Source organism: Rhinolophus sinicus, linkage group LG01, assembly GCF_036562045.2.
Source record: "Rhinolophus sinicus isolate RSC01 linkage group LG01, ASM3656204v1, whole genome shotgun sequence".
NCBI classification, from domain to species: Eukaryota; Metazoa; Chordata; class Mammalia; order Chiroptera; family Rhinolophidae; genus Rhinolophus; species Rhinolophus sinicus.
The window spans coordinates 186520659-186547798 of record NC_133751.1 but is presented as its reverse complement, the minus strand read 5'-3'; the positions used below and the strand labels follow the sequence as shown (position 1 = coordinate 186547798).

Sequence of the window (27140 nt, the reverse complement as noted above, 5' to 3'; positions counted from 1 at the left end):
TCAGTCCCTGAACGACAACACCTCCCCTGTAGTTGTAGCTTACAACCAATGAGCCTGAGGGTCAGTTCCTCACATTGATGTACAAACAGCAACCAAAGCTTAACTGCAAGAGGAGGACACACCAAACTCACACACCAGACACACCTGGAGTGCACAGCTCAGGTGACAAGGAACACTGCACCACTGAGCCCCAGAGCACACCTACTACATAAGTCCACACTACTTAAGGTCCACACTACTAAGACCAGGAGACATAACAGCCCTACCTAATGTATAGAAACAAACACAGTAAGGCAGCCAAAATGGGGAGAAAAACTAAAATGTCCCAAATAAAAGAACAGAACAGAGGTCCAGAAAAAGAACTAAAGAAAATGGAGAGAAGTAATCCACCAGATGCAGACTTTCAAACACTGGTTATAAGGATGCTCAGTGATCTCAGGGAGAACTTTAACAAAGAGATAGGAAACATTAAAATGGAAATAGAAAACATAAAAAAGAACCAGTCAGAAATAAAGAACATAATAGCAGAAATGAAGAATACATTACAGGGAGTAATAGTAGATTAGATAAAGCAACGGATCAAATCAGCAGATTTAGAAGATAAGCAGAAAACACCCAATCAGAACATCAAAAAAAGAAAAAAAGAAAAACTCCAGAAAAATGAGGAGAGTTTAAGGGGCTTCTGGGACAACATCAAGCATACCAACATTCACATTATAGGTGTACCAGAAGGAGAAGAGAGAGGGGAAGGAATTTAAAATCTATTTGAAGAAATAATGATGAAAAACTTCCCTAACCTGGCAAAGGAAATAGATATACAAGCCCAGGCAGTACAGAGAGGCACAAACAAGATGAACCCAGAGAGGCCAACACCAAGACACAGAGAAAAGTAGTTAGTTACCTATAAGGGAGCTCCCATAAGATTGTCAGCTGATTTCTCAACAGAAGCTTTGCAGGCCAGGACTGGCAGGAAATATTCAAAGTGATGAGAAGCAAGGAACTACAACCAAAATTACTCCACCCAGGAAAGCTATCAGTTAGAATTGAAGGACAGATAAAGAGCTTCCCAGACAAGAAAAAGCTAAAAGCTAAAAGAAATACACCAAATCAGTATTGCAAGGAATCTTTGAGGGACTTCTTTAAGTGAAAACAAAAATCAAAAATGTGAATAATAAAATAGCAATAACTACATACTTATCAATAATTACTTTCAATGTAAATGAATTAAATGCTACAATCAAAAAAAAAAAAAAAAGATAGGGTGTCTGAATGGATAACAAAACAAGACCTTTACATATACTGCCTACAAGACACTTCAGATTGAAAGACACACACAGACTGAAAGTAAAGGATGGAAAAAGATATTTCATGAAAATGGAAACCAACCAACAAACAAACAAAAAGCTGGGGTAGCGATACTTATACCACACAAAATAGACTTTAAAGCAAAGACTATAACAAGAAACAAAGAAAGACTTAGTCCGAAGAAATCCAAAATGCTACTTCGAGAGGATGTGCTCATCCCCATGTTCATTACAACACTATTTACAATAGCCAAGATATGAAGACAACTTGGATGTCCCTGAATGGATGAACGGATAAAGAAGAGGTGGTACATATATACAATGGAATATTACTCATCCATAAAAAAGAATGAAATTTTGTCATCTGCAACAACATGGATGGACCTAGAGAATATTGTGCTAAGTGTAGTAAGTCAGACAGTGAAAGACAAATGTCATATGACTTCACTTATAAGTGGAATCTAAAAAACAACATAAAAATCAAATAAAACAGAAACAAACTCATAGATTCGGAGAGTTGTGGCTACTCACAATCAAAGGAAATAACTCAAGTGACTGGCACACAATAAAGACCCCATAAACAGTAGCTGTTACCAGGAAGGGGCTGTGACCCGATCGCTCCTTCCTGGCCTTTTTGTAGTCCCCCCAACACCCCCAAATGCTCTTGAAGTTTTATGAGCCTTTACACACCGAGTGACAGAACCCGTCTGGTCCCCTCAGCATTATTGTGCCTGGCCCTTGGCCTGATGGTGTGAAGCTTTATTAAAGAGCTCTAGATGAGGCTCCACGATGAAAGCTGTAAAATAGCATTATTCTGCCTGAAGAAAGTCAAGGTAAAGTTTTTAAACTTAGTAAAGACTTGTCTTGACTAGCTGCTCTCCACCTTGCTCAAAACAGGTTTGAACTCTGGTGGAGAGACATTTAGATTAAATCTAAGAAAGAACTCCTGGAAATATGAGAATCTTACAAACCCTAATTGACTGCCAAAAGAAAGTGAACAGACATCGCTTTTTCCTTCCTTCCTTCCTCCCTCCCTTCCTTCCTTCCTCCCTTCCGTCCTTCCTTCCTTCCTTCCTTCCTTCCTTCCTTCCTTCCTTCCTTCCTTCCTCCTTCCCTCCCTTCCTTCCTTCCTCCCTTCCGTCCTTCCTTCTTTCAACATTAGCCCAGGAAATATTCCAAAAGCTATGATGTATCAAATATAAATTTGATGGTATAGGTAATCCACAAAATTTCACAGTCTACTTGTTACCATTTAGCACCATAGTTTTTGTACTCGTCTTCACACACACACACATACACACCTCTCTCTCTCTCTCCTCCCTCTCTCTCTCTCTCTCTCTCTCTCTCTCTCTCTCTCTCTCTCGCATTTCTTAAACTTTACTCTGCAAAAGGATTACATGAAGAACTCGTTTCTAAAAATGCAGAATCAACCCAACCCTCCTGAATCAAAATATCTGGCAGTAAAATCTGAGATCTTACATTTTGAATAAACTCCTCGGCTGATACAATGTATAAGAATGACTGCTCTAGAATTTGAAGTTATCCTGGGAAAAAAATTTTCTACAACTCCTTGGACTTCAAGTTCTGCCCCTCAGGAGTCAGGAAATTAGCCTGAAGATCTGATCCTCTCTTTCTCAGACAACTTGAGAGAGCAGCTCTGCACCCAGGTTTTGAGGCCCAGCCCAGGTGTTGTGAAAAGGTCGAAGGAGCCAGCTCCTCCCTGCAGCTAGGGCCCTGGTTCTCGCAGCCTCTTTTCTCTGCACCACAGCCACTGGCTGCCCAGTAACGTGGTCAATTCCAGATGATCCTACATGGCAGAAGTACGATGAACCAGATGAATTCTTGAGGTTTCCTTCTGGGTCTGTAAGATACACTGCTAAATTCATATGGAACTGAAGTAGCAGCTTCTCCAACCTCTTTATAAACTCCACTCACATAGTTACTCACCTATACGTTTGAACTCTTGCCTCTTTTGGGAAATAGAAAGGAAAAATGAAGTACAAAAAAACGTGGCTACCAGGCAAGCCAGAAAATTTTGAAGTTTCTCTTTCAACTGATTGAAAAATGCCTGCTGTGAGGCAATTCGGAAGCTTAAAAGAGAGACTGTATGGGCCAGAATGTCTCTGTTGATTACCTTCCCCACCAGGGAGTAGGACTGCCAGATATGCCAAAAGAACTCCTCAAAATGGGACAGTGTTTTACAGGGCTTTTGTTATACGTCACCTCATTCCACAGGTGAGCTGTGTATGCTTCAGTGGGGATGGAAGCAAATGTAATCCTCCTGAATGACGATTCAGTGTTGCAAGAAGGCTCGGCCCACAAGGGACACCTTCCATCTCTATCTTCATTATTCATTTTAACCATATAGAGAAATGGGGACCTGCATAATTTTCACAACACAATATTGCTACATATTTTCAACAATAAAGAGGAAAGCCTCTTTTTCATTTTGCTTGTAAAGCTACTGACTAACACTGGTGATCAAGATCCCTTCTCAAATGTTTTCTCAAAAACCAGTTTAAATGTTTGTAGGTTTTTACCAACTTTCTCTACTCACAGTCTTTAATCTCCCACGGAAACCCCAGCACACCTGTGCTTCACATAATAGTGGCTCTCACTCAGCAGGTACATTTCAAGAAAGGAATCTGTCAGCACACTAATAACAGTCCTGACAGGAAGAGAGGAAATTCTGCCAGCACCATAGGAAATACTATCTCTGGGAAATTGAAAGTGTACCATAGTGTGCATGGTGCATGTCTGTTACGTTCTTCTTTCCTCTACTGGCAATAGCTTCTGTCAATCCATGAATTCTGTACTGTGAACGAAACAGAAAATTGCTTCAGTGTTACACAGTCCCAGCTGTATGTTAAACCAACAGCATGGTGATATTAAACTGAAGGTTAAATAACTCTTGCATTACAGTTCTTTGCGCTGAAAAGGAAACAGGATATTCTCCTTAAAAAGATGGCCTGATTTTGTGTGTGTGTGTGTGTGTGTGTGTGTGTGTGTGTGTGTGTGTGTTGTTTTGTTTTTGTTTTTGAGGGGAAAATTTTCTTAAAAAAAAAAAAAAAAAAGAAGAAATATGGAGTCTTAAAATCTATCCTCTACCATATAGGTCAATGACCCAGTTGTCAAGAATGTTCAAAGGAATATGCAGGAGGAATCAGAGAAAGGATGGTTGCTAGGAGGTCAGAGGCAAGGGAACACCGCAGAAACTTAAGCACGTTGCCCGTTTGATGGGAGACACATAGAATAAGTTACTAGAACTTCCATTATGTCTGGGAGACCACTAACTATCCACTAAACTCAGTCTTCCCCTTCTTTCACTGTAGCTGGGCACACAGCAGTTCAGCAGAAGACTTCATTTCACAGCCTCCTGGGCAACTAGAGGTGACGATAGGACTAAATTCTCACCAATGGCATAATGTGGGATGTGATGGATTCCACTTCCTGGTCTGGGGCTAATGCATCAGATGTGCACTCCTCTGTTTTCCTGACCTTCCCGCAAGCTGGAATACAGGCAAGCCTATGACCAGCATGGATCTTGCAGACGAGGATAACACACTGAGGGAAGAAAGAACAATAAGATGGAAGGAATCTGTGACCCTGAGTGCCCACTTGGAGCAAAGCTAACCTGAAGTAAGAGAAAAATACATTTCTATTTATTTCAGCAATTATGTTTTTAAGCTTAGCTTTCACTCTAAATATGATACATTATAATGTTTGAAGTTTAGCTCTTAGCATGGAACTGAAGAGTCCTGAAATGCTACCTGTTTTCTCTGTTTAATATACACCTTCCCTGATTTCTAGAGGTATTCTGCTTTAAAGACTATCATATAATGATTGTTTCCAGAGAGTTCACATAAGACAGATCAGCAAATTAAAAAAAAAAAATCACTGTAATATTTTTTGCAAAAAAATTATTCTAGATTTATCAAAAGTGAAATGGCCTTTGAAAAGTCATCAACAATCAAATCTGTATGAACCACAATCAGTCACTCTAGCCATAGGTGAAAACATAGGTACAGTTAGGGGCTGAATTGTGCCCCCCACCCCCAATTCACATGTTAAAGGTCCTAACTTCTGGTACCTTAGCATGTGGCTATATTTGGAGACATAGGGTCTTTAATAAGGTAATTAAAGTGAAATCAGATTATTAGGATGGGTCCTAATCCAATATGACTGATGTCCTCATAAGAAGAGGCTATAGAACACAGACACACACAGACACACACACACGCACACACACACTCACACACACAGAATACTTTGTGAAGACACAGAGACGATGGCTGTGTACAAGATAAGGAGAGAGGCTTCAGAAGAAATCAACCCTGCCGGCATATCCATCTTACTTCTAGCCTTCAGAACTATGAAACAATAAATTTCAGTTGTTTAAGTCACACAGACTACGGTACTTTATCATGGCAGCCCTAGAAGACTAATACAGGTACTAAATGTCAAGCATTTTTTTCTTTGGAGCCAGAACTAAGGAGGAATTCTTTGGGATGGTTCTCTAACAAAATAAAATGAACAAAAGAAGGTGAGGGGATTAGAAAGCACAGTCAGTAACCACAAGATTGCCACGGGGTTATGAAAGTTAATTTGGGGAATGTAATCCATAATGTTGTAAAGATTTTGTAGGGTATCCGATGGACACTTGTCTCGTTAGGGAGACCACCTCAGGGAAGATGTAGATGCCTGATCACTGCACTGTACACCTGAAGCTGAAGCTGAACAATAATGAATGTCAACTACAAGTTTATACATACATATATATGTATATTGTTACAAGAAGCGGAGTCAGCATTAGGAATGGAGACAGTGGAAATGTAATGGCTGTGTGCGATGTCAAAGAGATAGTGGATGGGGGGAGGGGGGTTGACACAGTGTGAGGGATATAAACGATAAATATCTAACTATTACTTTGTTTTGTGTACCCTAAACTAATTTAAAAAAAGAAATATTCTCAAAAAAAAAAAAAAAAGAAATCAGTTCTCTACAATTTCCACTAATTCAAATCTTTGGGTTTTTCCAACTAACAAATTGTTCATGCTTTGATAATTCTGAGCCTTCCTCAAAGTAAGCTTGGATCTATGACTTATGCTATATTCAAAAGTGAACTCCAGATAGACCAAAGACCTAAATGTGAAAAGTAAAATGCTAACAAAATAAAGTGTAGGAAGTCATCCTTGCAGCCTATGAGTGGATAAAGAATCTTTGAACATGAAGCTAAATCTTTAAATCACAATATCAAAATTGAATGGGTTTAACTTCATCAAAACAAAGAATTGTGGTTCAATGAAGATTACCTTAGAAAAAGTTAACACTCTAGAAAAGATATCAACAGCATCTAAAGCCAAAGGAGATTAATATCTAGACTATCCTTCTCCCAAAACAAAACAAAAAACTTCTGCAAATCAACAAGACACCCAAATGCAACACCCAGTAGAAAAATGGCCAAAGGATATGAACAGATAAACCTCAGGGAAGGGTCAGATGTCTACCAAGTATATGAAGAAAACCTCAACACCATTAGCAACAAAGATACTGGAAGTTTAAGTATCAATAAAACTTCACATTGCCCATTAGAATTGCAAAAACTAGAACACTAGATAATATCAAGTGTTGGAGAGGACATGGGAATGACAGAAACTTAGATACTGTGCAGGGAATATAAACTAGTCCAGTAGTTCTGGAAAGCAATCTAACGGTACTGGAGAAATTAGGTACCAGGATGTCCTATGATCCAGCAATCCACTTCCAGGTGTATATCTCAGAAATTCTCACATTCAGATCCTTTTGAGAACATCTACCTAAATACTCTTGGCTGTATCATTTGTAATGTGGAAGTTAGAAATAGTACCCAACCTTGGGGGAAAGGATAAGTAAAATGAAGTGGAGATGTACTATGAAAATATTGTATGATTATCTAAAACAACCAACTGTACACAGAGCAACACATCTAAAACATGAGTTGTTGAGTATTTATAGCACTTGTCCACTAATTTAAAATACATATCTACACAACCCGTGATGCAATTACCAAAGGATATACAGCAGACCCGTGAATAACTTGAGGGTTAGGAGTGCCAATACCCCCACTCTTAGTGGTGCCACCCCCAGTCCAGTGTCCTGCAGTGGAAAATCCTCCTATAACTTTTAAATCCCCAAAAACTCAATTATAGTCACCTCTTGGGATTCTCCAGAGGTTGGTTCCAGGACCCTCGCCCTTGCCCCCGCCAGCAGCAGATACCAAACTCCACAGATTCTCAAGTCCCACAAAATGGTGCAGATCAATGTATATAGTTGGCCCTCCACATCTGACCATGCCTAACCGCGGATCATAAATTGTGTTTGCGTCTGCAGTTTGTTGAATCTGCAGATATGAAACCAGGAGATATGGAGGTCTGACTGTATATGTATTTAAAAAAATTCACATAGAAGTGGACCCACACAATTCAAATTTGTGTCGTCCAAGGGTCAACTCTATACATTTAACATATCATGGTGATTGTCTTCTGGAGGACAGGGAAATAGGGATTAAGGGGAAAAATAAAATAGAATAGGATCTTGCATGCACTGATGATGCTGTACTGAAAACCAAGGAGCATAAGTAGCTCAATTCTGCACCTGAGATTTAAACACACAATCATACACACACACACACACACACACACACACACACACACACCTTACCTCCCCAAGTTCCTTCTGAATTTCTTTCAGCACATTATCCTAGCACCCCATATCAGCAGTGAGAACACTTGAGTAAAACTGTCTAATTGTATTAAGCTGTTTTGTTTACACTCTCACTGTTTCACAACCAGGGGTATTTTTGTCCCCCACCCCACCACCCAAGGACATTTGGCACTTGCCAATGTCTGTAAACATTTTTTGGTTGTCACTTGGGAGGGGGATACTACTGGCATCTATTGGAGAGGGGCCAGGGATGCTGCTAAACATACTACAATGAACAGGACAGCTTCCACAACAAAGAAGCATCCCTTCCAAAATGTCAGGAGTGCTGAGGTTGAGAACCCCCACACCATCTCACTACATTATCCATTGTCTTCTTAGGTATTTGGGAGGCTGCCCTGCAAGCTGACCAAAATGTTCCTTTCTTCTTTCCCATGTTGCGCTTCCACCTATTCACCTTCCATCTTCCCCTTCCACTCTTCTTTCATTTCTGTTCAAGCACAATGTACTGTCTGTGATGAGTGGCTTCCTGTAGTAGTCATTAATCTACTTAAATATCACACTGATTTTAATTGCTCATCTAAACACAGTGAATGGGATAAAGCGATAGTAAGCCTTAAATAGTAAGCCTTAAAAATCCTAAACTACCTTTTACTCCTTTTCTCTCTCATGAGTTGCTCCTCCACACACCCATCTATTAAAATAGGAAGGGTATCTAATTGAAGGTTCACTGAGGGCCTCTACTAAATCTTCATGAATTTGGTGAGGGAGATTAAGTGTCCTAGGAAGACAACAATTAAAAAGAACAAACTGAGCCAGAGGAGAATCAGAAATAGTGTGAGAAGGCAGCCACAGATAGACAGCCTTGGGCCAACATGGAGGTGGGACCGGCTGAGCTTCAGCAATTGGAGGTTTGGGGCTAAGGTCCTTCATGGAAACAAGAGGGAAGGAAAGAGAAGAGAGAGTGACTCTTTCTGACTCTTAAACTGATCCCCCAAACTCTCTGAGCAACAGCATGGGCCTAATGTGTACCAGGTGAGATTTTAAGTTTAAATGAAAGGAAAAGTTTTCAGATAATGGAGTGTATTAAACATTGAAATTGAATGTTGTGGATGTCCTGCTCTGTTGGAGCAGGACTGTTGTCCTGCTGTTATTTTTTTTAACGGGTTTGGGTATACAGTATTATAGTCCAATTTAGGCTAAGGAGCAGATTAAAGTTCTTAAGAGTTGTGGTTTGTGTTTTAATGTATTTTCCCTGAAGTTTTATCAATCGCCATTTGATACCTTGTCCCTCTTGCACTCACATTGCCTCTTGAGTGCCTTTGAGGTTAAATATCTCCAAAGGGCACCTTATTGGCCCTTCAATATAATATGTTTTTTGTAGTTTTTGTCGCTAATTGTGGTAGTAGTGTTTAGTTTCTTTTTGCTTATATTCCTTGCAAACAAAGAACTGGAAAGTCTTTGTGGAGACATTACTTTCCCCAATTCTATTCAGTCTGAGCAGTAGGAATATGAATATGTTCATTTCTCAAAGCAGTCTTTTCCTTCTTCAGATTAAAAAAAAAAAAAATTCCAAGACTTATGAATTATCTGGACTTGAATTAGTTATCTTAAAAATAAAAATAAATTAAAAGAGAACAAAGATAGGACATATTGGGCACATTTGCACGTTATTTTAAGATATGCCCCCAATCCAGCTACTCCGGTTTTAAACCATCCTGTATTATCCTTTAGAAATCACACTCTTGTCTCTTTAACAAACTGATAGCAAGAAGGGGGCGGGCCTCCATAGTGACGAAAGTTCTGATTGGTCCGATTGTCAGGAAGTGGGCGGTGAAAGCGTCGCTTCTGTTGTTGGCCGGAGGCTGCGGGTGAGAGGCCGAGGCTGGGCAGGGCTTCTGGACACTGCACTGGCAGTAGCTTCAAATCGCGGGAGTGGGATCGGGGGTGCAAAACGGGTTCCCTTCATCGCGGTGGGTTCGGGGCCCTGGCAGCCTTCTCGCGGAGGTGCCACGCCCTAGCGGCCCGGCCTCAGTGGGCCCGCCGTCCTCTCGGAACGTCGAGACGGCGCGGTGGCCCAGACGCTCGAAGGAAAGCGTTGCCCGGCCTCTGGCCACCGCCGGGGCAGCTCGGCCGAGCCCCCCATCTCAACCTGGGTTCTCTTTTTCCCCTGTTCTGCAGGCTCGCTTCCGGCGTCATGGCTCAAAGGGCCTTCCCGAATCCTTATGCCGATTATAACAAATCCCTGGCCGATGGCTACTTTGATCCTGCTGGGAGGGTGAGTTTGGGATAGATCTGCCTGAATCCCTTCCTCCAAACCCCAGTAGTATTTGGAAAAGAGCAGTTTTGCCTGAAAGAAAGAGATGTGCATCCCTTTTTTAAAAGTATATAATTTGAAGATAACTATATAAAATATATTTTAAAGCTATAAAATACATGTTAAAATACACAATTTGAGCTCTAACATGTTGAATACCTATAAGGAATAGTTAATATTAATAATAAAATAACCTCATTGATATTTTCAATGATAAAAATTGGCAGATATGGCGTTTACCACATAATTTTGCATTTTTGATCATTTTTGGTTTGCTTTTTAAAGAGGTGAAAATGCTGATGGTATTTCACATGTGCCATATCATTGCTTTATGATTGTACACATATATATAGGCAGGGAGATGATAAGAGTAAACCAAAATAAGTGGTAAAGACATCTTTAAATTGAAAGGGCTAAGAAATATTTGTGACATAGGCCTGAAATTCTCTGTATCATTTCCACCTTTTGCGTTTGCAGGACACCCCAACAGCTGGAAAAAAAAAATAAACTAGTAAATTAAACTGGTTTGTACCTCAAACTACTGTGCAAAAGAGAAGTTGGATGTGAGTTACCAGAGGCCTGTGTTTTCTCATGTCCTTTTGGGTGAACATAATTGTTAAGAAAGAATACAGTTCTTTTTAAGAATACCTTTAGAAATCCTAAGAGTGAGTTAGATTGGAAGAGTGGCCTCTTTTAAGTGCACACACTGTTTCTTTTTTTTTCTTTTTTTTAATTTTACCAGTTTATTTCTTCAAAACTGGTCAGTTGTAGGAAGAGCATTTCACATGTGGTATAATAGCCTTAGAGATTTCATATCTGCCAGGCTAATTCTGTGTGGCTCTGTTGGTTCTTAAAACACTCATCACGATGAACTTGGGTCAGTAATACAGGTAGGAGGGATGAGAGATGGAGAAGAGTTACAGGATGGAAGGGCACCAAAGGGTGCATAGAGCTAGAATCAATCCTTTCTTTGAAGACCAAACTTGAGCTGGCCAAACAAAACTTCTTATAATTATCTTGAGGTCACATGGCTTCCTTTTGGCCATTTGGACTTGCATTCTGCCTAACTCTGCCGATCGTGAAGCTGAAGTATTTGTCTTGCTGGAAGAAGACATGCTGCTTCATGATTACTTGGCAAAGAGAACACTTGAGGATGTACGAGGACAGAAGCCTTCAGTAAAATGTAGCTTACTGTTCAGACTATAAATTTAATGTGTTTTTTTTACAAAATTACCTCTATTTCTAAGGGAGAAAAAAAGATATTCATAAATGTAAAGTCAGGTCCAAAAATAACAATGTAATTTATTTCCTAACACATGGTTGTTGGACAAATCCCAGAAAGAAACTTACCATACAAGTTCTAAAATTGTTTAGTGTTGAACACCAAGGATCAGGCCCTGGAGATTGGCCCTCCTTCATTTATTAACAAACATTTCAATAAGGAACTGGTCTGTTTTCTGGTATCTATCAGAAAAAAAGGGGGGGCTTTTAGAGACTCTTCTAATTATCACTAGAGTTTGAATAATTTTGTGATCTGCCACAGTAATCAACATTCTCAGGCAGGTCACCTTTATTAAATACAGTTATATGCCACTTAGAAAGTAAATTCCCTTCCTGAAGATGAGGCATTCTCATTATTCTTGGTCTCTTAAGGTAAGGCCAAGCAACATGATAAATTATCCATGATCTATGAACAGAACATGACATGTTCTCATGTAGATGCCCTCTTCTATCTAGTTGAGATTTATAGACCTTTTCTATTAATATTGAAGTATATTTTATCTTTCTAAATGTATTTTCAGGACTTGTTGAAATCTTAACCTCTTGGCAGAAATTGTTAAATAACGGGAGTATGTCCTTCAAACAGTGTGGTTTCTTCTTCAGAGTGTGAAACGAGGGATCATAAAGGTTCTTCAGAATACAAATTATCCAGACATGGTTGATAGTCTGATTTGCCTTATCAGAGATGCTCTTCAGTAGTAAAATTTAATATCTTTTATTGTTGTTGTTAATAATTCTATACTGCCTTCTTGCTTTCAGGTTGAGTGTTAGGTGTGGCCAGAGCCTCTCCTGGCAGGTCACCATGCAGGGCAGAGACCCACCCTGGACAGGACACCCTTCCATCGTAGGCTGCACTCACACACCCGCACTCACTCAGATGGAGATAAATTAGATGCCAGTTCACCTCACGTGCATATCCTTGGGATGTGGGAGGAAGCCAGAGAAAACCCACATACACATGGGAGAACCTTCAGATTTCATACAGACAGTGGCCCCCGTGGGAACTGATTTTTTTCCTTTTTTCTCATCAATGTTATAAAGAAACAACGTTGAACAAATGTCATTATTGGAGGACCTGTTATAATTGATCAATTCTAGGCAGAAAAATGTGGCCTAATTAAAAATAAAATACCATCCCATTTTTTGATAGCTCATAGTCCAGGAAATCGAGTGCCTTCTATATTTTGATGTTTGTTTTCCCTTTAATATCTTCAGCTGACTCCTGAGTTCTCACAACGTTTAAACAATAAGATTCGAGAGCTTCTTCAGCAAATGGAGAGAGGCCTAAAGTCAGCAGACCCTCGGGATGGCACTGCTTACACTGGCTGGACAGGTATGACGTACTGACTGTGAGCTGGCATAAGCACTGTAGAAGGAGCCAAAGCGTTACCTGTTGAGAGCAGTCTCACTCAATATACCCTTACATGCTTCCTACATCTACATGAGTAATTGCTTCTGGGAGACTGCTGTGCTCTCAGCCTGGCCTTGGTGTCATTGGGATATTTAAGAGTGCTCTGAATTTAGGGCAGGGTGAGCATATTCATGGAATTCCTGTCTGACACAAATTTGGAGAAAAATTGAGGTTCAGTATTACACAGTTAATTTGGAGATGAAATTTCAGTGGGGAAAGCTCTAAATACAGAGCATGAAATAGAGGTAAGAAGTATTTATCCACAGGAAATAAAATATGTCCAGAAGCTTCATTTTTTAATAAAAGTTAGCACAATACAGGGATCCATACAGAATACAGAGTATAGATTCTGTGAACTAATCCTTCCATACCGTCATTGCTGGTTGGTTTGTATTCACTGTTTTGTTGGTGAGAGGCTGGAGAAAGTTTGGGAAGAAATAGTACATGGGTGTCAAAAAGGTAAGCGAGAGAAACCAAAACAGGAAAATTGAAGCACTGCAGTTAGTTTACTAATGTGAAACAGAAAGACAGCTTTATAATCCTGGAGAAGGCATGATTTAGAGACTCAGCGTTTCCCTTTTACTCTGAAAAGTAGACAAGGAGGAACAGTTTTTCAGCTTAGGGATTTGAATTTGATTTTAAAGCTTTGTGCTTGTCATAAAAATGCAATTCCTGGGCCTTTTGGCAGAGATTCTGGTTTAATAGGTCTTGAGCAGGGCCCAGAAATGTGCATTTTGCAAACCTCAGTGGTCATGATGCACAAGGTCATCTATGGACTTTGAGGGCTTTTTTATGACAGGAATTTTCTAATAGCAATCTCTTAGCAATCCTCTTTTATTAATGGCCAGTGATTCTATCTGTCCTTATGAAGATGGGAAGGCAGATAAAATCAGTAAAAATTGTAATCTCTCAGGGATGTTTAAGGTCAAAATTTTATAAAATAAGAGAAATGGACTATATATAATGATGGGCCCTCCCTCTTATAGCTTTATGATTTTTGTGAATTTTAGAAGCTTAACACAAGAAATGTTCAGATGAGAATAAAATGGAAGTGTTTTGCTTCAAAATGGAAGTTATAACAACACTTGTCATTTATTATCTACTGTGTTCCAGGTATGTTTTAATTGATAGATTAATCTCCTTCATGAACATTACTCTTCTTTATTTAAAATTATGAGGATTTGAACAAAACAGGATAAGTAGGGCATGGTTATCTTTAGCTTTCCTCTTGATTTTCACATTGTTATAAGGAATAGACTTACAGATCTTTTCCTAACAACATTTGGACTTTATTATTTTGTGATTATTGGCAAAAAAGAAGACTTAAGATAGAGACTAGATTTACTTCCATAACTGATTACCGAGAGAAGGTCTGAAACCTCTAACTCACCCTTTCAGGTGAGCTTATATTATTACATATTATAAGGTATCTTGCTTTAAGGGGAAAACAAGTGAGGGTTGATTTCAAGTTTGAATTAGTAGTTTGATCATGTTAAGAAAAGCCATCAGTCAGGCCCCTCTGTTGCCAGGGCCAGTTGGCAAACTAAAAGTTATATTTTCCTTGGAAATAGATTTCACTCCGAAGTAAAATGCAAGTTTGTTTAAATTTGTTGCCAGTATGAGGTTTCCGGCATCATCTCCTTTCAATTGCTAATATCCTTCAAGTTTTTATCCTTAAGTATCTATGATACTCATTGCTGGCTCCTGGAAGCAGCTTATCTGGCAAATGTCTAAGGCAAATTGTCGTACCAAGCAGTTCAATGCCAAGCAGTTTAGGACATCTTCAGTTGCCGGTGGTTTTGTGATGTAGCATACAATCTTCCATATAAATTTGCTAGTGGCTTTTGAGACAAGGTTTCTAATGTGTCCTAATCGAGCACTGTTAAAAAGCCATTATTTTTGCATGAAGTGGATAAGTAAAATGCTTTCCTATGCCAGTGTTCAATCTGAATAATAGCATAAAACTGAGTTGCATAAGAAACTAAAGCCAATTTGACCACAGAAAATCATTATCTTACCAAGGGTCTTCTGTTCACAACTACAATTTTAATACCAAAAAATGCATTTGCAAACATCTTAACACAATAAAAATACTTGGTGTTGTGTGTCAAAGCAGTATTTGCATAATTATGTGGAGATTTGTATGTTATTTTGTGTGTGCCCTGTGTTATCTTTCAGATAACAGGGATTATATTTCTTTAACTTTGTTCAGCACCAAATTTAGGGTCATATGTTATAATATTTACTGTTTGCTCTTGTTGCTAACTTGTGTTACTTTGGGAAACGCTAATTCATTGTAGAAAACCTTTAAAACTTTCTTCAATGTTGATATTTATCGAGCGTTTGTTTTCAGTTTACAATGAAAACTTTTGTGAGTTATCATAGTATTCATTACATAGTTTGTATGAGAAATCATAACGATTATTACAGTTAGTTAGAACTTGAATTTACCATCCTAGTATTGTGTTAAGTTTCATTCCCCCATAGAAGTATGATCTGATAGTTAATTCTGATTTAGATAGGATTAGGATTTGGAATAGGATTAGGCTCCGCTGTGTATACCCAGAAGAATCAAAATTGCAGTGGCTTAAATAAGACGGAAGTTCATTTTTCTCTCATGTAAAAGAAGGCCAGAGGCAGGCATTCCAGGGCTGATATAGTGCCCTCAGTATGTCAAATAGAAACCCTATCTCCTTTCTTTCTGCTCCATAATTCCTCAGCCACTAGCTTCTATCTTTTGGCCAGATAGCTGCTGAAGATCCAGCCATTACAACAGCTTTTCAGGATGCAGGAAGATGAAGCAAAGAAGAAGGCATTCCTTCCCTTTCAAAAGACTTCTTCTAGAAGCCCCACTCAACATTTTGATTCTACTTACTCTGCATTGGCTGAAACATACTCACATGGTCATACCTGTTAGCAAGGATGGATGGTAAATGTAGTTTGTTAGCTGGGGTTCTGCTAATAAAGGAAAGAGGAGAGTGGGTTTTGGGAGAAGACCCAGCAATCTTTGTAATAAGTCCTATATAATAAGAAAAATGACCCTTTATTTCTGCGTTGGCACAGGCATTTGGACAGTGAGCCTCAGTTTTTCATCTGCAAAAGGACTTCTAAATTCTGGCCACTTTGGGGGAATTTTTGTCCATAAAATATTTATTTTGAAATTTGCTAAGCAATATTTTGCCTGTTCTGTGTTTCTGAGGAGACTCATATTTGGATTTTGATTCAAAACACCTTTATGAATTTTGAATTTTCTTTCATTTCAATAAGTAATAGTCTTTTCATAAAGTCTGCCATAGAAATGAAGTATTATAGGAATGCCAGATCATAAATAATTTTTCTCGAGCCTCGTGTTAACTTAAATCTAGAAAGAGACTGCAACTAAACGTAATTCTGCGAAACATTAATATTTTCTCAGCTTGATTAAACAGTTCTCTGCCTCCCCTTTCCACTTCCTCTCAAACGCTTGTTTGCTTGTCACAAGATTACAAAGTCCTTAATTTGTTTGTGTCGTGCATCAGTCCGTAGTAAACTCCATAGTCATATGTCTGTGCTTCTGCTGCATGACTCTAAAGAAAGCTACAAAGCTAGGCAGCACAACTTCATAATGCTTCATTCATGCTCTGCCTAGACCTGTCTCAGTTGCTCACTTAATCTTGAAAATGAGAGTTTTAATGGAGGGAAGAAGCACTCCTGTGTTTTCAATGTTACATACATACATAAAACTGAAAAACTGGACTCCCATCATTTTTTCCCATTTTCTGTCTTTTCAGAAAAAAGTAATAATAAAGAAGACTAATGATGACAGGGTACTTATTAGAATTTCTGCTAGAGCACCTCTATGTTTTGTGTACTTCAGAAAACACTATATATGTTTGGTAAGCGTGATATATACAGGTTTAAATAGAAATTTAAAAGAAGCAAATCATTGCTTTAGAAAGTACTTTACATTCACTTTACAAACTATTTTACAATTGAAATACTTTGGCTTTCATTTTAAAATGGATATAATATAGTGATGAGAGTATTAACACAGATTTTAATAGGATTCAGGCGTCCTTTTCACCAAAGCCTACATATTTACACCTATGGGTTGTCATAGTGCAGTTTTACAAGCTATATTCCTAACTTTTACCTTTTTTATTCGCAACAGAGACATAAAATGCCTTGACCCTAGGAAAGAAAGGAGGAAAGAGTTTGAAAAACTTCACAACTGTCTCAGATTGGCAAATGAGGCAGTTATTATCATAAATCCCTCTGGTCTGTCTCATGCTTATCCAACAGTGAAGTGTCATGAATAATCAATTTTTCAGGAATTAATTGAGAGTTAACAAGTGATTACCAGTCATTAATGTTCAAAAACAAGAATTCAATACTTTTTTGGTTCCCAAGGGAATGAAAATAATCAATATGCAGTTTTGTGATCATTTGACCGTTGAAGGACAAGAGTGAAGATTAAAACAGATTTTTGTTAATAAACTATTACTAGGGTTGACATTTGAATGACAGGAGCCAGAGTGTGTGTGCATGTATGCCAGTAACTAACGTTACGTGCCAGCACTTTGCATTAATTCCTAATCTAAATGTCAGAAGAACTCCATGGCATGGATGCTATTCATACCCCCATTTCACAGATGAGAAAAGTGAAGCAAAGCATGGCTGAGTACCTGTTCAAGGTTACACAGCTAGTAAATGACTAAGTTAGGATTCAACCTAGCAAGTCTATTTAGAGCACCTGCTCTTTACTGAGAGAAAGAGAGAGAGAGAGAGAGAATATGAATGTGTGTGTGTGTGTGTGTACACCATTTCTACATTTGGGTTTACTCCATACATTTTGTAAGTGAATATCTGCACATAAGCTCTAAGAGGGAGTAATTTGAGCAATCACATGGTGATATGCTGTATAAACTTTTTAGAACTGGCAAATGACTAGTCAGTTTTAAGTGTTTTAGAAAAACATCAGAATAAGCCTTGATAAAACATGAAAGCAGTTTGGAAAGACAAAGGGAGATGTCTTGTTAGACAAGCAAGAGTGCTTACTACTTAAACGTCTATAGGAAAAAATTATTTGGGATTGGACATAAAAACCCTGGAAAGATTTATGGGCATTTGCAACTAGAAATATGAAATCTCCAGCATTGTTCTGTAGAAGATGTTTTCCCCCTTCCTAATCCTGAATTAATATATTCAGTTTGGATTCAGGATATAAAATTAACTGGGCCAAAACAGAAGCTTTTCCTCATAATTGCTTGTATTTGAAAGGGCTTATTGAGGATATTCTCATGTGAAATATCACCCATGTCTGAAATGAATTGGTAGCTCCTACAGCTGTTAATAAGCGATATTTGAAATGAACAGCCTTGGCTCTTTTCACCAAAATCCTCCTTTATAAAATCAGCACGTAGAAGTGTAATGCATCATAATATTCATATGTGACATAAGCTAGCAACAAGCATTAAGTTGTTCGTTTCTACCCTTAATCCCTTTCTGGTACATTTACAAGAGTTCTCTGCAGTATGTGCTCCCAGCTTGGGAAGCAAGGGAATCATTTAGGTTCTTTAAGTGCCCCGTCAAGAACCACTGTATATATCTGTGCACAAAGCAGCAGACAGCACAGGAAACAGCAGGCAGGAGGCCACTGACGGCCAGCTACTAAGTGGTCCTAGGTGAGTCCCAGGGGTCTGCGGGGGCCGCCAGAGAGGGAACGCCACCTGCCATTAGGCTGTTTTGGGCTTTGTTCCAGGTAGGTGGTAGATTCTAGGGAGAGAAGATTCTAAAGTGCCTTATGAAATGGAAAGCACAAAACACTGCTGATAGATTGTTATTACAAGGGATTAAATGAGCAGATGAAGTATTCTTGTGTTAGAAATAAGCATTTAGTAGAAAAGATTGCTTCCCTTGCAGATAACATAATAGAAAGGTTAAGTAAACCCAAGGGATGGCTGATCTCACTAGTGCCTTTAAGAGAGAATGAGGGAAAGTGCTAGCCCTCATTTAATTTCATTTTTCCCCCACTCTTAACTATGATGATTCCTAGGGGAAATGATGATCAGCTCACACTCTGAAAAGAAACACACACATGACTCTAGGGGCTTTAGTTCTAAAAGACATGACCCACTCTTCTATAACCAACTCACAACGTTAATGAGGCTAAGATCAGCACATATTTCCTCTTTTCAAATATTAGATAACATTTTCAATACGAGGATATGCAGCATAATCCCTCGAGTAATATTAACTTGCTCTCTAAATGTAAGTCATTAAAGTGTTTCAAGATGCTTTTCCTCTGATCTGCGAAATGAATAGCCTTTGAACTACAGCTTTAGCCTGTGGGTCTTAGTTTCTGCTGAGATCAGGCTTATTGGAAAGGCATCACTCCGGCCAGGTGTCTTCTTTGCAATTGGATCTCCTTATTAAGTAGCTCTCTTCATCAGAGCCAGCATTCAGTGTCTAATTTGAGCCCTGAGCAAGTGTCCTTCACCTTCATGAGAAGCACCTAAGCGGGTTCCAGCCGGGGCTGGTCAGACAAGCAGGAGGAATCAAGGACGTGGCTCTATACCGGGCGTATTAGAGCTCGTCAGTGACCACTGGACACATCGCTGCACCAGTGTCGCCTGCTTTCTCTGCCTGCACTTCCGATGATGTTGGTGGCATTGTACTTGTAGGTTATCTTAAGTTGCTAAGACACAGGGTCGAAACAACTGTAAGGGTTAGATGTCACCAGTGTGCTTGGGTGAGGCACAGATAGCAGGAGGAGTGTTTCTAAATAGATCAGAAAAAATGGCAGGAGGGAAAGAAAGAAAGAGAGAGAGAGAGAGAGGAGAGAGAGAGAGAAAGAGAAAGAAAGGAGAGAGAGAGAGAGAGAGAAAGAAAGAAAGAAGATATACCTAACCAACTTGATTTTTACAGAGAATACCAAGGAGGCGGGGGCTGTGTCTTGTCATTTTCATTGCAGTAACTTCCGCACTTAACATAATGCCAGGTCCACAGGTGGTGCTTAGTAAATATATGTTGGATGGATGGATGGATGGATGGATGGATGGATGGATGGATGGATGGATGGAGGGAGAGTGCCCTGCCATTATTATTCTAACTACCACCTATGCAAACTAAAAACAATAACTTAAAACTAGGTAGAACAGGGAAACGGTGCGAATTCAATTTACTTCATGCCTATTAGTCTGTGAATCATATTTCTTTCCCTTCTATCTCTGATCCAATTGAGAAATGAATTCAGAAATTAGATAAAGCTCATAATACCCACTTTCTAATTGGTAAAGCTAGATAATGAGCACATGGTTTGGATCTGGACGTTAAGTGGGCTTGTTCCCTGATTTGAACTTACCTCCTCAGACTCAAACAGAGCATCTGGCCGGCCCAAGTTATGGATGGCCACATAAGAAACGGGAACGGAGAAGACAAAGAGCCCGAAGACAGAGAAGACTTCTGAACAGTTCAAGAGTGAGGCCAGAGGGCACCTGTGAAGGGAACACATTTCCAACCTCCCGAGTCAGAAGAGCCAGTGAGAGTGGATAGAGGCAAGAAATGGGATGAGGGAGAATATGGTTCGCTGTGGACTTTCCGTCCCTGTAGCTCAGGCATCAGAAGTGAGACAAGTGACTCATTCAGCACATTGAGGGTCACACTGGGCACTTGGGCTTGGGCGTTTATTGTGCGGTTACTAAGCAATAAGGACTGTTGTCATGATTAGCATGATTCCCGGTGACTATGGAGTAGCTACTCTTGTTTCGTTTTATAGATGAAGATGCTTGAGCACAGAAAAGTTTAGTAAGTGGGTTAAGATCACACAGCTAAGAAATGGCAGAGCCAGGCTTCAGTCAGTCGTCGACAGTGGTTCCTGAGCTCATGCTCTTTGTGACTAGTATGCCGAAGGATTTATCGCCCACATGGCCGTCTGAATAAGAGACTAGGAGTACTTACTAACTTCACAATTACAAAGTAATACACTGCAAGGCACTGAGAGAAAGGAAAGTACAATGTCTTTTTTTTTTTTTAATCTCTTCCTATTGGAGAGTCAATTCTGGAAACAGATACAGGAGAAAAGAAGACACAGCTTCAGAGTGCTCATTTCACCCTCTTTAATTTGTCTTCCACACATTCATTTGGAGCAATATTATTAAAGTCAGGGTGTGGAGTCCCCGCACTTTTCACCCCAGGTTACCTATATTAAAGTACGGAGTACTCGGAAAGCCAGCAGCTTACAGCATTTGGCTTTAACCAGACAACTGAGAGAATGTGCTGGTCAGTGCAGTGTTTACATATAGGCTTTGTGGAGAGCAGTACGCAAAGTAACTACAGTGACTGGACGTGGGAATCCTGCCCTAAAGATAACTCATTTTGTTCAAGAAATGAAAATGCACATACTGAGACACAAAATTGAGAAACAGTTATAAATCAATGCATTAGAAAGTACTAACCTGATATAGAAAGACAGATGATCATATTGTATGGGGTTAATCGGAGAAACTTCACTTCTTATGTTTTCACAAATCTGAAAAAAAAAGTAAATAAATAAATAATATAGTAATTGAAGAGCATTGAAACTTTCAGCTAGGGAGCAGTTAATTTGAAAGAACAACCCATCACCCCTCCTTTAAGGAGTTCATGTCTCCATATCACTCAGAACCGTTGTGGCCCATTCTTGGGTGCTAGCTGAGTACTTCTAGTGATTGCAGCAGTATCTGTAATGTGAACATGATTTTTCCTACCAGAGTCCATGAAGGGAGTTTTTTAAAGCCCCTGACCTGTAAGGAAATACCTTATAAGAGCTAAAGTACCATGGAAATGACTTGTACATCATTGTGGCCTGATTGTACATAAACGAATAATGTTAAGGAGTAATCGCTGAAATGCAGAATGACAGAGAAGTGCTTTGAGAAGTTCATATGTCTGTGGAGATTTTTATCATCTCCATATACATTTGCGACATGCCAGGTCTTAATTGGTCAAGATGAATAGGACTAATGATCCCTCAGAAATTCAAAGGCTTGGTATTAATTACTTCTCAACAGCTGGCTATATTTATAGTTCTACTGGAGCAAGTAGCTGAGGAAGGAAATGGCAGATTTAGAAGTGTCCCTAAGCAGTTTACCCTCCCTTCCCAGAGTAGTAGCTACAGAAGGAAACAAAATAGAAAAATCTAGTTCAGAGTTTCCATATTGAAAGCCAGGATGGGTTCCTGTTACAGCAAAATTTGATTTGGTATTCACAGTACATATTTTTTTCTCTCAACTTGTTGTCAACATTTCAAAAAGAGATGTCTAGGATGAGCTGTGAGGCAAGGCTAGGCGTCCTGAGCTTCTTAGACAAAACAACATCTACGCTTCTGTTCAGAGCAGTGGTGTTCTTAGAACTTTCTGTGGTGACGGAAATGTTACTTTGCTGTCCATTACAGCAGCCACGAGCCACGAGTGGCTATCGAGCATTTGAAATGTGGCATGTCAGTCTGAGGAACAGAATTTTAAATTTTGTTTACTTTCAGTTAAGTTTCCAAAGAGGCTATCATATTGAACACCACGGTTCTGACAACCAAACAGGCTCCGGGAGTTATAAGATCACAATAATATATGTCTGGGTTTTTTCTGGCCCCTCAGACGACAAAGAGGTGATAAGCATGGTTTTGGTTTTGGTTTTTTAATCAAAAGCAACTTCCACTTGCACTGGATTAACGAGTCTTCTACTCCAGCCGTTCCTGAAGTGCATCGGGGAATTTATTGGCCACTTTGGTTAACACATTGCCCACACATTTGGAGGACTTTCGTCTAACCTCTGTTCCTCCAGACGCGTATATCCAGCTACCTACCGTGTTTCCCCAAAAATAAGACCTAGTCGGACAATCAGCTCTATTGTGTCTTTTGGAGCAAAAATTAATAGAAGACCCGGTCTTATTGTACATAAGACCCCGTCTTACATTATAGTAAAATAAGACCTGGTCTTATATTAATTTTTGCTCCAAAAGATGCATTAGAGCTGATTGTCTGGCTAGGTCTTATTTTCGGGAAAACACAGTACTACTTGACCTTTCTGCTTGGATATCTAATAAACATCTCAGACCTCACCTGTCCGAGGTTTGGCTTTTCTCTGCCTCCTCCCCACTGGGCCCCATGTCAGACACCTCTAATGCTCACCCATATCTGGTGACTCTCTCCTTCTGGGCTATTGGGAAGATTAGACCTCTCAACTTCTTTGTAGTTAGGTGAATCTACAGGTAGAACTGGGGCTGCAGGTGGAAGTGGCACGTGTCATTTCCAAACCAAAGCATGCAATTGCTGGAGCGATACCATGCAGCACTCTTCATGAGGTATGTGTCTAGGATCCGTTTCCTAGATAAACAGACTTTCCTACATAGACTTCCCTAATAAAGTACTGCAGTACCATCCTGGAAGGCCTGGGCTCACACACATGGCCAAATTTATCTTTTAAAAATGCTTTTTTTAAATACTACTACTTTACATGAATTGACAGTGGGTTAGCATCAAATCTAAATTTCTCATTTGGTTTTTAATAATGTGAACCCCCAGGAGCCCAACCTTACTAACCAGGTCATCCCTTAGGCTTCCTGTCCACAGGAATTTGCTCAGATAATTCCACTTGCTGGGAGTACTCTCTGCATCTGCTCCATTTCAGCCTTTCCACATACGCAGCTCCCTTTCAGTTTACACTGCCCCCTCCCCATCCACCCAGCCATTCTTCCTTCTCTTTGATGGTGTTGTGTGTTTTTTAACCCTGTGATGAACGGATACTCTGCTGATCTCTGTCCATTCTTTTTCCACCAAGTCAGCTTCCAAGGGTATGAATAACTAATGAATTAACGTGCCAGTTCTGAGAAGATTACTGGCTTCATATATTTGATTCTGGAAGTCACTTTATTGATCGATTGTTACTGATGCTACTTAAATTTATCTGGATTTGCAGGTAAAATAGAGGTGGTATCCCTATAACATCTTTCTTACACTCTTTGGCAAATGAAGTAAGACCATCCAGAATGGGAATAATCACTTGTTACTAAAGGAAATTACTCATCACCTGACAGAATTAGGATATTACCCCAAATGTTTTACTGATCACCTTTAATGGTTTTAGGATTAATAGGACAAAAATGGATTAGAGTATGCTTTTATTCATTTTTCAGCATATCTCTCTTCATATGGATATTTTCTCTTTTAAAATATGTCAATATGTTTAAGTCATCTACATAAGTAAATCTAACAAGATAGTAAAATTAAGACCAAAAAGCATTAGTTTTCGTAGCTTAATGACAGTAGTTATCATGGAGTGGACCAGCTAAGAAATAGAAGAATATTTAACTTAATTTTATATCAATGAAAATGTCAAAATTTATTCAGATTCAAAACAGAGAGGAGGGTGAAGGCTTTTATTTTTAAATAAAATAATTCTAAAATCTAATAAAAAATTTGGAGCATATTTTTATAGTTAAATGCAATCAAAATTTAAATCTCATTTCAATCTTTTATGGTATGGAAGAAAAGATGAAAGGAAAGAAGAAGGAAGCAAATCTCCATTTTTTTTTTGGAGGTTTTTATTTAAAACCTTAGCAAATGATAAAGAAGGACATTTTATCTGCTTTTGCTTAGCAAACAATAGAGAAGAAAAATTTTATCTGCTACTCCAATTTAAGCCCAAGAATACTCTAATTAACTAGTATGCACTGTGATAAAAAGAAAAAACATTAAAAAGATTAAACTCCAGACATCATCCTTTGTTGAGCCTCGTGACCAGTTTTGATGGTGGTTATCCTAGAAGTGTTCTTTCTCATTATGTTAAATGTCCTGTAGAGAATGGAATCATTTGCGGGTGCGTTTGTGATTGGACACAACTGTAGTCTTCCCTCCCAAGCCTGGCCTTCCCCCAGAGGTGTTTGCCATCTCGGTGTCTGGCACCATTGCCCATCTAGCTGTTGACATTACACCTGTGGGAATCATCTTGGCATCTCCCTCTGTCATTCCCCACCAGGTTCCATTGGTTTTACCTTCCAGACAGATATCTTTCCAGCACAGTCTCACTGCATCTCTACTGCAGCTGCCCTGTCTCTCGTATGTACTCCTGAAGCATCCTAACTGCTCCTCCTGCATCCACTATCCCAAACCTTACAGTGAACTTTTAAAAACACAAATCTAGTTATGTTCTTCCAGTGCTTAAAGTGGTGCTTTTCAAATAAAACCCAAACCCCGAACTGACTTACGTGATCTACCTTCTGCCTACATTTCCACTTTCAAAAACGGCTGTATTCTTTAGGATGAGGTTTACCAGCATGGGGGTGTACACCTAAAATAACAGTGGGTTTAACACAACAGAATTTCTCTTTTGTGAATAGGAGATCCAGGGAGTGTGTGGCAGCTTCACAGTCCTCCAGGCTCTAGACTTTGATCTTGATGCTTTACCATTCTCATGACAGACCTGCTAACTCATGGTCTAAGATGACTGCTTCAGCTATACCATCACATCTGCATTCCAGCCAGGAGGAAATAAATGGCAAGTCCCCTTCCTTCAAGATCATTTTCTGAAGTTAACCCCATTACTCCAACTATCTCATTGGTCAGAACTTAGTCACATGGTCATACCCAGTTGGAAGGAAGACTGGTAGGGGCAGCCCTCTGCCTAGCTAAAATCCAGGGCATTATTGTTGAGAGGAAAGGAAGATACATTTTGGGAGACCACTTAGCAGTATCTATCTCAAGATCTAAATCCTTATCTCCCAGAGTAGCATGTGATTCAAAAATATCTGATACAGAAAAATCAAGAGATAGCACATAGCACATTATTAGAAATATGGAGGCAGATACTAGAGGAAATGGCTAAAGTTACTGAAAGTTGTTGCCTCCGGGATATAGGAATAGAGTGGGGCAGGGGACTGCATATGCATACTCAGCCTTGCAGTTCTACTTTTTTTTTTTCCATGAAGAACATATTTGTTTTGATCAAAATTACATTTTTTAAAGCCTAGGGATGTGAGTATATATATAAGGACTGGGTGAGTTTTCCCTGCAGAGCCCTTGAGGCTGTGTCTTTATTTCCCACCTTGCCAGTTATCTCAGCCTTTGGTATTTCAGCAAAGGTGATATACGTATGAATATTGTCAGAGGTTGGAAGATTATAAGAATCAGGTTCAAGACATTTGGCCACAGGCAGTTCCCCCATTTTTTTCTCTCATTAAATTAGGGTACCTGTGTATAAAATGTTGCTGAAGCATTAAATGTCTTTGACTTATGCATTTTGTTCTATTTTCCTGACCTAGACTGATTTATAAGAAGCTTGTTCAAGAACATTTTTCTAATTGGCAGCACTACTCCTCACTTGAAACCCTTTTCACCCTTGAATGTTTTGCGACAGGGAAGGTAAATTGCAACCTGAAGGAGATTGCTTGATCAAAATATGCAGACACTGAGGCCCAGAATGAGAAAAAGGAGAAAAATAGAACCTGAGGTTGTGAAATCCCATAGGCTGGCAAGATAATTCTCTGTTGATCCAAAAGAAAAAGAAAAAAAATATATTTCATCTGAATGGAATATTGTGAAACTTGAGAAACAATTACCTGTTTTTCATGAGAAATACATCAAATCTTACAATTGCATACCTCAGTGGGTTTTGTTTGTTAAATATTTAGGACAAGAGGAGTTGTTGATGAGACAAAGATCTGAAAAGGAAAGCAATCATTGGGCTTGTATTTAATCACTTTTTATTTTCTCGGATCTCAATCATGTCATTATCTGGCTTTGGTGCTTACATAACTTAATTAGGGGAGTTCGGGCAGCGAAGGGAATAGAAGGGCAAATGAAATGCTGGCAATTTAAATGGATTGCCTGCAGATGCCAGATATGGATGGAGGTGAAGCCTATTAAGGACCTAATCCTAGAAGAAGCTCTTGACATTGATTATTTGTGAAAAAGAGATTTTTTTCTTACCCACGTATGTGGTTTTATACACTTATGTCTGCAAACCTTAAACATTGGTACATCTCATCATCAGCTTGTGGAATTACTAAAACCAAGCTACTTTGAAAGAGTAGACAACATTATTAACTTTGGCAGAAAATGAAAATTTGGTCTTAATACACATGTGAAATTGAATTGTCTGTAGCACAAAGCTTTGG

At 39.2% G+C, this 27140-nt stretch overlaps 1 protein-coding gene and 1 long non-coding RNA gene across 4 annotated transcripts in view; one reads left to right on the top strand and one right to left on the bottom strand.

The window, feature by feature from the left end:
* Positions 1 to 4527: 4527 nt before the first annotated feature.
* The window catches only part of LOC141567179 (uncharacterized), a 140838-nt gene continuing 118225 nt past the window's right edge, over positions 4528 to 27140 (bottom strand). Inside the window, exons 4-5 of the long non-coding RNA XR_012489624.1 lie at positions 21448 to 21521; positions 4528 to 4868 (exon numbers count right to left, since the gene is read on the bottom strand). This is a non-coding gene — a long non-coding RNA (uncharacterized LOC141567179). The remainder of the gene's footprint in view (positions 4869 to 21447; positions 21522 to 27140) is intronic.
* The window catches only part of LANCL1 (LanC like glutathione S-transferase 1), a 32174-nt gene continuing 14843 nt past the window's right edge, over positions 9810 to 27140 (top strand). The window contains exons 1-3 of one of the 3 annotated variants that reach the window (XM_019727009.2): positions 9810 to 9874; positions 10185 to 10281; positions 12817 to 12934. In XM_019727009.2, the coding sequence (XP_019582568.1) occupies positions 10201 to 10281; positions 12817 to 12934 (199 nt within the window). In that variant the 5' untranslated portion in view covers positions 9810 to 9874; positions 10185 to 10200. The other 2 variants (XM_019727010.2, XM_074312591.1) reach the window with 2 other exon arrangements.